We start from the raw sequence: 14526 nt of genomic DNA on the forward strand, positions 1-14526 counted from the left end.
GAGCTGATCCGTGCTGGTCGCTGAGGAAAAACATCAACTTCGCGCTGTCGATCACCGGATCAACTTTCACCGTGGACGAAGCGGAGTCTAGCCAGGAGTCATCACATGTGGTTGCCGCAAGCCTCCTTTGTCGAATCCGCTGGGCGCCGCTCACTCAAGCCACTGTGTGTTTCATTATGAAAGCGAAACTACTATGTTTGGCCTTCCAAAAGAGGACATAATGTTTCTATAAAGTGGGGCAGTTCCAACTTTGCAAGGACAGTCTGGCGCTTCTGACTCACAGCCTGTAAGTACGTTTTTTTATATTTAAAGAATTTGCCACTGATGATTCAAACAAGAGTTTGAGCAGTGTAGAGTAGTGCTTATTGTTTGTAATTTCTCCGATCACAAATGCAGACATGGTTTTATGTTTACGTGGCACAATATGCAACGCAAAGCATAAAAAGACAGTATAAGTCATTACAATCACTAATTATGTCCCCACTGGATGCAACAAATGCCTCGTTTGTAATGGGTTTTATTGGTTTTGTCTCGTCGCGCCGGACACATGGAAACCATAGACTGTATGATGGAAACACAGTATGGTAAGGGGCGTAACATTTCTGTCACACGCTTGAGGTATTCGGCCAATCACAATGCACTGGATAGCTGGCCAATCAGAGCACACCTCGCTTTTCAGAACGATGAGCTTTGTAAAAATCAATGCGTTTCAGAAAGGCGGGGCATAGAGGAGAAACAATAATGTACATTATGTGGAAAATAATGTGTTTTTTGAACCTTAAACCGCATAAACACATTGCATTACACCAAATACACCAAATACTGTTCTTTTTAGCAACATCATATGACCCCTTTAAAAGTGGGTGGGTCTTCTCTCCCACACACAAAGTTTCTGATGCCCATGGACAGTTTTGTAATCTAATTTCCATATTGTTTAGTTAGCTTAAGAGTAGATTGCAGTGACTATCAACATTATTGAGACTATATATATATATATCATGGTCATATATATCATATCGTATATATGACCTTGGGTTTCAGTAAAGTTTCAGAAATTAATTGCACTGCTTAAATAATAAGGGTAACACTTCAGTTTAGGGACTCACTATTAACTAGTTGCTTATTAGTATGCATATTACTAGCATATTGGCTGTTTGCTAACAAAGCACATATTAATGCCTCATTCTGCATGACCCTATTTTAGATCCCTTACTCCTACCCCATACTTATCAACTACCTTACTAACTATTAATAAGGAGATTATTAAGAAGCACTCACTTTAAGTAATTATTTAAACACACTAATAATTTTCTGTTATTAAGCACTGTTAAATGTTCTTCAATTCTAGCAGATCTCAAAATTAATATCTATTCATATTCATTCATACACTATAATAGTGTGATACTTGAATTCCAGTGTAGCATTTGAAATGATTGCCTTTTGTCATTTTGACAAAAAAAAAGTATTGGATTTTAATATTAGCCATTTATCAGTTGTCATCATGAAAATAATATTGTCTTATCGGTATTAGCCAGAATTTCAATATTGGTGCACCCCTAATATTCTTAAAGGCGAAAATGTCTCCCTCTCTCATAATAAACACAGATCTTCCTGTAGTGCAGATTTGTCCATCCTGTTTGCATCTACTTTATTCCTCATTCTATTTTTCTTCAGGTCTGCTTTTATTGCTTTTCAGTCTTGAGTCCTCATTCGTTACTGCAGTCATGTTACTGCAGAGACTCAATGGCTCAAGGACACTGTCGCTATAACATGCAGCGTGATTCAGAGCACCATGTGTCTATTGATTGACTGAATGCAGCAAAGCCTCCTGGGAGGCAGAAAGGGGTGGTTATGAGTGTTACAATAAATACTGACAAACAACAAATCTAATACAGCAAACAAGGTGCCCGTCTTCAACTGGCGTTGACTTGTTGTCACGCTGTATGTTAAGTGTGGGTGGGGGGGGGTTGGGGGGGCTCATGCTGTGGGTTGGCACAGAAGATTCCTAATAAATATGCACTTCAAGGTGAGAGAGGGAGAGAGGCAGGGGTGGGCGCAAAGACATCTGCTGGTATAAATAACAGATAAATGAGTCAGCTGAAAGATTAGACATGGATTCTTGATTCTAGGGCATTCTAGGACTTCGAAACTTGCATAGAAATGCAAGATTTTTGGTTTGTTAATGTGAGGGTCACTGTCTCCTCTAGATGCCTGAGAGTTTATCTTATACTCAGACCTTCATAAAGCATATAGCATTGTCATGAGACTAATGCTGGTGAAATATCATGATTCTCAGTGACAAGTCCAATACCACAGCTAAAACTAATATGATTTTAAAAAAATTATTTGGTAACACTTTATTTTAAGGTGTCCTTGTAACACACGTTACATGTACCTACAATAACAATATATTATGCATAATTACACGCAAGTAACCCATATAGTAAGTACATGTAGTTAGTTAATATTACTCAGTACTTAAATGTTTAATTACATTGTAACAAGGACACCTTAAAATAAAGTGTAACCAATTATTTTATAAGTTGAATATTAATATACAACTTTAATAAATTAAATTAAAATGGACATGTTGAAATCAAGCATTTCGTAATTGAACAATCAATCATTCAATCAAACATTTCAAGTTAACAAGTAAATTATTTAAGTAAATAGTCAGTAATAAAATGAAGAACAAAGATACTAATTACAAAAGAAAAAAATAGCCTAAAATTAGTTTGTATTAATATGTATATATAAATGACTGGGTATTATTGTTGCATTGGTATTGAATATTTAAAATGCATGTCTTGATGGGCAATCGCAGGGTGTGTAAAAGTGTCAGGTGCTATTTCAAAGATATGAAAATATCTGCAGAATCATTCATAACAATGTAATAATTTTGAAACAACTTTCCTTTTCACCTGACGTCACCAAGCCTTCTCATTTTTTAGCTCTCTTAAAACTGCCTGTTGTACAGAGATCACGTCCTCTGATCCCATTGTATTATGAAAAGCTCATTTTTAATGATCCATTCAATTCCTGGTGCATAAAATCAAGTCCCGCCCTGTAGTTTTTGTTTTTTTTCTCATTGAATATCCTGTTTCATTCAGAAATGGGTCATCAAATGAGTTGCAAATTCTGTTTATGATTGTTAACTAAAACTGCAATTATTCAAATTAAATGTATATGCTAAAATATTCTAGTTGCAATAAACTTGAAATAACAGAAATAGTACATGAAAAACCTAAAACGATAAAGCTGTATAGAAAAATATTTAAGCTATATAGAAATATATAACAATAAAAGCTCATTCAAAATTGTGTGTGTGTGTGTGTGTGCGTGCGTTTTTGTGACATATGAGGACACAAATTTGTATAATGACATAGGCATGACATAGGTATTACAAGGAGAAGGTGATTTATGAGGACATTACCCCATGTCCCCATTTTTCAAAACGCTTATAAATCATACAGAGTGAGTTTTTTTGAGAAAGTAAGAATGCACAAAGTTTCCTGTAAGGGGTAGGTTTAGGTGTAGGGTTGGTGTAGGGCAATAGCACATACAGTATGTACAGTATAAAAACCATTACGCCTATAGAAATGTCCCCACAATTCACAAAAATTGTGTGTGTGTGAATGAACAGACTTGAAGCAACAACACATCAGCAAGCACATTCTTGTCATAATGGGTTTACAAATGCAAATTACAGTAAACAACACATTAATGATCATTGCCACCAAAATAGCTGTTTAACCACACTCAGTGTCTCTTTTTTTATTCTCTCTCTTGCTCAGGATGTGTTATAGTGCTCATGGTGCATACGCCCAGAGTAAACTGGCCCTGCTGCTGTTCTCCTACCACCTGCAGGACCAGTTGTGGGTCAGAGGTGACCCTGTAACAGTTAACGCCGTGGACCCAGGCATGGTGGACACAGCCCTGTATGACAATCTGTCTAGCCCGGCCCAGCTGGCCAAGAAACCTTTCGCAAAACTGCTCTTCAGGGTAAGGCAAATCATACTGCCCTCTATAAAACATAATTAGTCAAGTTTACTGGAGGATAATAATTGCCTGGACGTATTTGGAATGCCTTATTTCACTTAAATAACTTGCCAAACTTTGGAAAGTCAGCCAAACTAGGCCTGAGTCACTGGCGTGATGGTTTATTCAGACATCTGTCTGTGCTTGGAAGAGAATTCTTGAGGTTTTGAGTCATTTTTTGGCTTTTTTGCCGCTTTTATTAACAGGATAGAGAGAGGACAGGAAATGAGGTGGAATTGGACTAGACTAGACACTATAGAGTGAATGTACCGCTTTCAAGTGGTTGTAAACAAAAATGCTAATTTTCAATAACAATAGGACAATGATTACTTTCATATTATAGACCAGGGGTGCCCAAACTCGGTCCTGGAGGGCCAGTGTCCTGCAGAGTTTAGCTCCAACTTGCCTCAACACACCTGCTTTTAGGTTTCTAGTATGCCTAGTAAGAGCTTGATTAGCTGGTTCAGGTGTGTTTAATTGGGGTTGGAGCTAAACTCTTCAGGACACCGGCCCTCCAGGACCGAGTTTGGACACCCGTTATAGACGATAACAGTTAAATGAAAAATATTTAAAAACTGTACTATTTATGATAAATAAATTAAGGAATGAATGGATGAATAAATAAGTAAATAGAAAATATATTAATAAATAAATTAATTTTGTGAGGCTTGCATTATAATGCAAAATATAAACTATAGTTAACTATTATTTAGACATTAGTAGTTGAGAAAGCTTACTTTAAGGTCCAATTCTCGCTACTAACAAACTATTAACTACGACTTTTGCCTCAGTAAACAACTAATTTGCTGCTTATTAATAGTTAGTCAGGTAGTTAATAAGGTAGTTGTTAAGTTTAGGTATTGGGTAGGATTAGAGATGCAGAATATGGTCATGCAGAATGTGTAATAATGAATAATGTGCTTTGTAAGTACTAATAAACACCCAAGATGTTAATAATAGGGTTGCTAATAAGCAACTAGTTAATAGTGAGAATTGGTCACTATACTGAAGTGTTACAGAAAGTTTTATCTGAAATAAAATAAGTTTAAGATTTTTATATTGTATATGTATTTTTATTTTTGTATTTAAAAAAAAAAATTAATAAGCCTTGTTGGGACCCCTACTATTTAAAATCTCTCTTACATTTTTGTTACCTTTTTTTAGTTACATTTTTAATTAAAAAAATAACTAATATCCCTGATAACTGTCATTACTTATCAGTCCAATATAGAATTCCCAGCTTTCATATCTAAAACGCAATAAATTTAGCGAGTTCATGAATATTCTCCCTCAGATACAGGCCTGTAACTAGCTATGAGGCCACCGAGGTCCGGACCTCTGTAAACTTTTCATGTTCAAAAATAAAATTTGTTCTTTAAATGACTAATTTGCTGTTAAACTCCTCATATGAATGCCTGCATCACATGTATAATTCAGTTTAGACAGTTTGCAAGAATGTTTAGTGTCCCTGTTATGAAAATGATCGCTGCGAGACGCTGGCGGAGTGAACGAGGCTTCAGAGAGTTGTGAGTGAGGGCGAGGGCGCAGCCTCCATGTTGTAACATCCAGCTGTTATAAGCATTTTTGGACTTGTCTTTTCCACTTAATTTAACACTTTAGAAAGTTAATAAAGTAGGAAGTTGCAGTTTAAAGTCAGCAATATCTTTATATTATCTTATTTTCAAAAGATTGGAAGGTATTTAGGTTTGGAAAGAAGATTTAGGTTTATTTTTATTTAATTTTTTGTTTGTTTTAGTATCAATATCTGGCAACACTACTTTGCCGGGACTTAAATTGAAAGCAATCAAAAAAGCCCATGAACAGGTTTTTGCTGACAGGATACGACATTCGGTAAGGGAAACGCAAAAATTATCATGATATTATGTCATAAACTTTATCAACGCTGTCAAAAACAGTAGCATTTAACACTAGTACACACAGATCTGTAGAACAAGTACACTGTAAATAGGTTGCTGTAAATTTTACAGTAACTTACTGGCAGCTGGATGCCAGTAATTTACTGTAAAAATATTTACAGTATTATTACTGTTATTGCACTTACAGTACAATAATGTCTTTACTTCAGTTAAATTTTCACAAATCATGGTATACACTTTCATAAGAACACTAGACAAAGTTATTGTAATTATGTATTGTTGCAATAAACAACTGATAAAATTATCCATCCTTAAATATAGGCTAAAGTGTTAACAAATTTTGATGCAATAAATAGGGTATGATTTAAAAATAATCATCCCTCCAAAACATAGAAAACATCTTTCACAAACATCTACATGTCTGTCTCCTTTAAAGTGTTTATAGTGTGTATATAATGAGTTGTATTTGAAGGGGTTATTATAACAATTCTTTAACACCAACCCCCATCATCCATCATGTGACAGTGCGGTGTATCCCGGGAGACACTCTTTCTTTTCTTCTTCTCCATCTGTCTGTCTCACCAAATCTCTTGGAATTCGTCTTGAAATGTAAAGGTTTGGAGCTGCTGTGTCAGGGTGAACAATAATTGGATTTATCCTGTCTCTTTGCTTCAAAGGTGTGTGTGTGTGTGTGTGTGTGTGTGTTAATCAGATGTGATTCTTTCATCTTAAGAATATTTGTTACACCTCTTGAATTTCAGATTAGTGTAAGAAAATGAATACAAGAATGAGAAAGGAAAAATAAAATATACTATTACACATGCGTGCACATAAACATATATATATATCAAATTTAAAAATCTGGAGATACTATATATATATATATATATATATATATATATATATATATATATATATATATACTGTATATATCCTCTTTTTCCTGACGTGTGTGTATATATATATATATATATACACACACAGGTACATCACAAAAAATTTGAATATCATGAAAAAGATCAATATTTTTTGTCACTCATTTCAGAAAGTGAAACCCTTATATTATATAGATTCATTGCACATAGAGTGAAATATTTCAAGCCTTTATTTCTTGAAATTTTGATAATTATGGCTTACAGAAAATTCAGTGTCTCAGAAAGTTAGAATATTGTGAAAAAGTTCAATATTGGAAAGTCATGGTGTCACACCCAAATCAGCTAATTACCTCAAAACATCTGCAAAGGTTTCCAGGGCCTGTAAATGGTCTCTCAGTCTGGGTCAGTAGGCTGCACAATCATGGGGAAGACTGCTGACTTGACAGATGTCCAGAAGGAGGGTAAGCCACAAAAGTTCATTGCTAAAGAAGCTGGTTGTTCTCAGAGTGCTGTATCCAAGCATATTCATAGAAAGTTGGGTGGAAGGAAAAAGTGTGGTAGGAAAAGGTGCACCAGCAAGTGCGGCGTGACCTTTTTCATGATATTCAAATTTTTTGTGATGTACCTGTGTGTGTGTATATATATATATATATATATATATATATATATATATATATATATAGTATCTCCAGATTTTTAAATGTGATTTTAGACTTTTGGATCTCACTGTTTACAGTATATGTTACAAGCCACCTATACAGTAAGCACCCGTCTATGAGCTCACTGATGTGTTGGCTCAAAATGATCAAAATAGCTACCATTTTCGCAGGTTGTTTTACTGTCATCCCTCAGCCAATCATAGAGTTTCTTTCTGCTTCATTAAATTCAGCTGAGTTTGTGCTAAAAGAGCTTCAGAGATGATCAGAATAGCAAACAGCAGCACATGATAGTGTTGCACGCTCTGTCAGAACAGTATATAATTCATTTTTATGTGTGAACAACTCTCTTTGGTTGTGTGCAATAGACATAGGTAAAGTAACATATGAAAACCGCAACAATGGGCAGCGACCTTCGCCTCTTCTCAAGGGGAATTATTTGTACTACAAAAGATAATTCAATGTGTAATCTGTTGAATACTAATGTAATTTCCATGAAACTCGTACCCTTGTTGAGGTGAGGTGTGTTGATATTGATTCATTGTGATCGTTATCAGAACGGCAATATCCTTTTGCAGGGTGCTTATTTACGAGTCCAGTTGAGTCACGGTTCACAGCGTCCATTATGTATGCGGCACAGGAATTGCTGTAGAAAACCCAGAAATTAAGGGGCTCAGCGAGGACGTTGTGCTGTACGTGTTTAAAAGAAAAGATGACAAATTATGAATGTCTCGAGGGGAAATATTATGACGACTAAACAGGCAAAGTCTTTTAAAATAGAAAAGCACACCCACTGTAGAGAATACAATTTTTCGGCACTTGGCGGAAAGAAAAAACGTGAAGGTTTATACAAGAGCAAAAAAATCTCATTGAGAAAAAAAATGTCAAAGATGATGATGGGTTTTAATAGGTTTTTTGTTTCCTGAAAAAGAGTTTCCTTGCTGTTCATGACTTGAATACTAAAAGCGTATACAATTTCTGAAGTTTATTTCTGGAACCTTTTGTGTTCAGAGAAAGAGAGTGATATGACATTTTCCTATAAATCAAATGTGCTCTCAAAACTGAAGTATACTTACTTTTAAACACTTATTTTACATTTACACTGCTTTTCCACCAGTGTTTTATTTCTCACCTGACAGCTTTTCCAATTGTCAGAACCCAAACTGAGGAATAAAAAATGCTTGGATATAAAACATTAGGGGAGGGTGGTATGGCTAAAATCTTCACCGTATCTGCATATTATCACAGTGTAGTTCATCTTCACTTAATATAAAAAAAATAATGCTTTAGAAATTAAATAGCCATGGGTTATTAACTCAATGGGTTATCTATTTTTAGATAACCCATTGAATTTATATGTACAAATACAAGGTACTTCATCTCTGTTGATTATTTTCTCTTTTTATTTGGCACTTGAAGGATAAATCATGCTTAAGTGTTACTTACTAAGAAACAATTAAGTTTATTATCATTAGGTAATGCGTTAGGTATTGTGAACTAAGAGTGAACAACATTTATGGTTACACTTTATTTTAAGGTGTCCTTGTTACAGTGTAATTATACATTTACTGAATAATATCAATTAATTAATTATATTTGGAATAAGGGTTGGCTTAGGGTTACTTACTTGCATGTAATTATGCAGAATGTATTGTTATTATAATAGTAAGTACATGTAACGTGTAACAAGGGTACCGTAATATAAAGTGTTACCAAAATTTTTAAGTAGAAAAACTGAAATTTTATATATATTTTTTTATTTATATGCTTATTTATTTTGTAAAATGTACCCAATAATCTTTATTTACGACTTTAAAATATATTGTTTAAAGTTTACTGTCACTAAACAATGTAAAAAAAATTACACAAATAATGTAAAGCAGCCCTGTTCACTTATAGCCATGCAAATGTATGTGTATATGACCCAGCAAAATCTCTACTGGTTGATGCATTTCTACCATTGCGTGGTATATAGCATCTGTAAATGTTGTGCTCAGCCTTATTAAACAGTATATAAAGGTGTTGAGTCTTTCTGTACCGCAGCTGTTGCTCCATTTCCCCTTAAGCACCCAGGCTCCGTATGGCCCAATACTAACAGCTTTAAGAGAGAAGCTTTTCTCACACTCTTTGTGCTGTATTGATTCAGCTCAGTATAGGGAAACCTTGTGGCTCCTGTAGTTTAATCCAAATTCCCTCAGACGAAAGAGATCTAGAAAAGAGAAAAACAGTGCTCAGCCCCAATTGCCCAGCCTTAAAGAGAGCCATTTGAAGTGCAGAATCTGGCAGCGGTTTTAGAGAAGATCGGCTGTCCTGTGTAATTGATCCGTCTGGAGGTCATAGTCCAACTGACCGTCTGCATATCAATCTCACCAACTGTGCTGCCCAACTTTTAGATCTTCTGATGTGGAAGTGAGCCATAACATTTGCAATTAGAAGGATAATTTGAATAATTAACCATGGCAGCTGGAAAGCATCATGTGTAAACATGAGGCAAGAGTCACGTGATAAAGTGTATGAATTAGGACTGGCAATAAATAAATTGAATTACATAAGCAAATGAATCACATATATGAATATTTGGGGGGGAAAGCACCAAAATAAAGATAATTTAAGACATTACGGTGTTGTGGCAGATAAGTAATGAATTCAGAAGACATTACAAAAAATCTGAGCTTTTCATTTGAGCTGCATTTTCCATCAAGAGCACAGGATTTTGAGATGTCATGTCAAAAGGGATTCACCCAAAAAATGAAAATTCTGTCATAATTTACTCGCCCTAATGTTGATCTAATCCTGTATAATTTATACCCCGGTTTCACAGACAAGGCTTAAGCCTAGTCCCAGACTGAAGCGCAAGTCAGAGCCGTTTCAACTGAAAGAAACTTGCACTGACTGATCTTAAAATATTTCAGTGCCTTTGTTTTGTTTCAAGATGCACATTGTAAATACAACTTAACCACTGATTTCTAGTCGTGTCCTCTTTTGGAAAGCCAAACAAAGTCGTTTAGCTTTCACAATGAAACACAGCGTCACACACGGCGGGCTAGAGTGAGCGGAGGCAAATAAATGTATATACGACCCAGCAAAATCTCTACTGGTTGACGCATTTCTAGCATTGCGGAATATATACTGTAAATGTTGTGATCAGCCCTATAAAGCAGTATATAAAGGTGTCGAGTCTTTCTGTACCGCAGCTGTTCCATTTCACCTTAAGCACACAGGCCCCGTATGGCCCAATACTAACAGCTTTAAGAGAGAAGCTTTTCTCACACTCTTTGTGCTGTATTGATTCAGCTCAGTATAGGGAAACCTTGTGGCTCCTGTAGTTTAATCCAAATTCCCTCAGACGAAAGAGATCTAGAAAAGAGAAAAACAGTGCTCAGCCCCAATTGCCCAGCCTTAAAGAGAGCCATTTGAAGTGCAGAATCTGGCAGCGGTTTTAGAGAAGATCGGCTGTCCTGTGTAATTGATCCGTCTGGAGGTCATAGTCCAACTGACCGTCTGCATATCAATCTCACCAACTGTGCTGCCCAACTTTTAGATCTTCTGATGTGGAAGTGAGCCATAACATTTGCAATTAGAAGGATAATTTGAATAATTAACCATGGCAGCTGGAAAGCATCATGTGTAAACATGAGGCAAGAGTCACGTGATAAAGTGTATGAATTAGGACTGGCAATAAATAAATTGAATTACATAAGCAAATGAATCACATATATGAATATTTGGGGGGGAAAGCACCAAAATAAAGATAATTTAAGACATTACGGTGTTGTGGCAGATAAGTAATGAATTCAGAAGACATTACAAAAAATCTGAGCTTTTCATTTGAGCTGCATTTTCCATCAAGAGCACAGGATTTTGAGATGTCATGTCAAAAGGGATTCACCCAAAAAATGAAAATTCTGTCATAATTTACTCGCCCTAATGTTGATCTAATCCTGTATAATTTATACCCCGGTTTCACAGACAAGGCTTAAGCCTAGTCCCAGACTGAAGCGCAAGTCAGAGCCGTTTCAACTGAAAGAAACTTGCACTGACTGATCTTAAAATATTTCAGTGCCTTTGTTTTGTTTCAAGATGCACACCAGTAATGTTTTTTCTAAGGCATGTTAATAAAAATTACTTAAATATCCTAATTGAACTATGGCCTAATCCTGTCTAAGTCTAAACCCTGTCTGTGAATCCGGGCCATTTTCTCTACTGAACTCAAAGAACTCTAGTGCCAAGTACACTACAAATACATTTACATATTTATGTACTCAAAAATACCCTGCGATTGAACCTTTGGCATACTAGACAGGTATATTTAGTCTGCTAAATTGGAAAAACGAATTTTATACTTAATGCAATTTAATTGTAAGGAAGTAGTGCTGAAGTCCAACTATAGATATACTGAAGTATATTTAAAGGGATAGTTCACCCAAAATTAAAAGTATGTCATTAATTACTCACCCTCATGTCGTTCCAAACCTGTAAGACCTTTGTCATAGGCGGAGCGTGTGTAAGGCTAAGCCTTCCCCTGGCCACGGGGACTTGGGGCAAAAATGCCACTAAATTGGACAAAAATGACCCTGCACAAACAAATTAAATCTATTAAGTCTGTTGCTAACAAAGTGAATATGAATAGACAGTGATTGCAGCATTAAATTAAGATCTGTATTTCATTTTAGGCGTTCAGATGAGTCATCGTTCAAACTCATCAGTTTTGTCGAGTGTGCTCGCGTTCGCTGACTGAATTCCGGACTCTTGCAAATTCTCTCATCATAAACAACAATGCGCAGATGTACGTTCAATGTAAGTAAGAGATTCATTTAACAGTGTATACAGCTTCAGTGATTATAACGATAGTTTTGTTTTTTTGAGAGTGCTTAAACGCGTGATAGATCAGTGTTAGTGATAGTGTCACTTTCTATATATAATTTATTCGCTGTTTGAATAACCGTGGAAAGGAAACGTTATATAATTATCAATTTCTAACATTTGTATTAAATTGTAATCATTTCAGCCTGTGTGCACTGAATTTATTTAATACACAAGTTTCACAATTTGAGTTGAATTACTGAAATAAATTAACTTTTCCACGACATTCTAATTTATTGAGATGCACCTGTACATTTGGCTGCTTTTAGCCTTACCCTGGAGTTGGTTCACCCGCCGCCTATGACCTTCGTTCATCTTCGGATCACAAATTAAGATATTTTTGATGCATTCAGAGAGCTCTCTGACCCTCCCATAGACAGCAAGGATCCGAACACGATCAAGGCTCAGAAACGTAGCAAGGAGATAGCTAAAATAATCCATGTGACATCAGTGGTTAAACCATCATTTTACTAAGCTACGAGAATACCTTTTGTGCGCAAAGAAAACAAAAATAACAACTTTATTCAACAATTTGTCTCCTCCGCGTCACCCTGGTGCCATTTTGGAGAGTATCACATATGTAAACAATGTATACAACGTATGTACGCGGATGTGCTGTTTACGTTCAGATCAAAACGTAAACGGTGCTGCTGACACAACACAGCATACATTGTTTACAGGTTTATTTACCAAAGCAACTTACAAGAAAGTGCACATGTAAGTGGTAATTATCAGTGCTAGCAGCTAAGGATATATGTCAAGTACTAGGGTTAGACTTAAGTGCTAGAAGAACACTACAGCACAAATGCACTGTAACATTGCGATGGCTGTCACGTATAAGGATCATGAAGTCTTTGACATTGGCAGAAATGACTAATTTATATTTTACTCCAGGAATCAGGAACATCTTTCCTGTCCTTCTTAGATATTTAATATCCGTCTCTGATGAAATATTCTTAACATGCCCACATCTGTGTTGACTTCATCTCTGATTCCTGTCCATCCACAGACGCCTGCAGAAGGAGCATCCACGGCCATCTACACTGCAGCTGCCTCCGAGCTGGAGGGGATCGGAGGACTGTATCTCTACAACGGACGCAAGACGGAGTCTTCAGCACTTTCTTATGACCAACGGCTGCAAACCAAGTTGTGGAAAGAAAGCTGTGCTCTAGTGGGTCTCCAATAAACATGAGAGAACATCAGCACTGAGCTCCTGATCACTGAGACTTGGGCCCTCATCTTACAGTCCATATAACATCCACCTGAAAAAAATTCAACCTCATGCCTTAAGTTAGTATCCCTTTTTGCCAAATTATCCCTTTGTCTTTAAACCATCTCATTACCTTTATAGTGTTCACTAGTGCTATCAAACAATTAATCGCATCCAAAATAAAACTTTTTGTTTACATAATAATGTGTGTGTATTGTGAATATTTATTATGTATATATAAATACACGCACATACAGCATATATTTTGAAAATATTTACATGTATTTACATGTACATATTTATATTCATATAATTTATATCATATATGAATGTTTAATATATAAACGTAACATTTTCTTAGATATATACATGCATGTGTCTGTATTTATATTTACATAATAAGTATACAAAGTACACACACATATTATGTAAACAAACTTTTATTTTGGATGCGATTAATCACGATTAATCGTTTGACAGGACTAGTGTTCACACAAGCCATCTTAGACAACGTCTTGAGAATGTGTACCTCAACGGAACGTGACAAGTGCGCTGTTTTCTGTCCTGAAATCGCTCTCTTCCTCCTCACTTGGGAACTCTCCGAACACTTTTTCCCTGAACTAAGCAAATAAAACAGTGATTTTGACTAATAATTGAGTATCTAGTTCTCTGCTAAGCCTTTTTGGGTGCTTAATGAATCAGGACCGTCGCAATGGCTGTTCTACTGATTTTCCTTTGGATTTTGTCAACAGACTATAAAGGATTATATGTGAAATCTCCAGCTCTCTTAACTGGGCAAATACCAGCCTGTGTCTGTTGATTCTCTTAGTTTCCATGCTAGGATTTTGCGTCTTTTTTTGTTAGTATAGTTGTATATCTTCAGTGGCGCCTACGTTGGGTTATTCCCAACCCATCAGTCAGTGTCTTTCCTCCCTCTGCCTACCGCATCTAATTGTCTAAACACAAACTGCAGAAGGGCTAAGGGGGAAAAACATTTGTCTGGCTAA

The 14526-nt window shown here is 35.9% G+C and overlaps 1 protein-coding gene across 4 annotated transcripts in view; it reads left to right on the forward strand.

Annotated features, from left to right (window-relative positions):
* LOC107552235 (dehydrogenase/reductase SDR family member on chromosome X-like) overlaps window positions 1–13690 on the forward strand; it is a 56131-nt gene extending 42441 nt beyond the window's left edge. For all 4 annotated transcript variants that reach the window (XM_016234085.1, XM_016234082.1, XM_016234083.1 and 1 more), the window contains 2 exons: window positions 3795–4002; window positions 13319–13690. In XM_016234085.1, the coding sequence (XP_016089571.1) occupies window positions 3795–4002; window positions 13319–13495 (385 nt within the window). In that variant the 3' untranslated portion in view covers window positions 13496–13690. The remainder of the gene's footprint in view (window positions 1–3794; window positions 4003–13318) is intronic.
* Window positions 13691–14526: the final 836 nt, after the last annotated feature.

This window comes from Sinocyclocheilus grahami, unplaced genomic scaffold, assembly GCF_001515645.1.
Source record: "Sinocyclocheilus grahami isolate Dianchi unplaced genomic scaffold, SAMN03320097.WGS_v1.1 scaffold443.1, whole genome shotgun sequence".
Taxonomy (NCBI): Eukaryota; Metazoa; Chordata; class Actinopteri; order Cypriniformes; family Cyprinidae; genus Sinocyclocheilus; species Sinocyclocheilus grahami.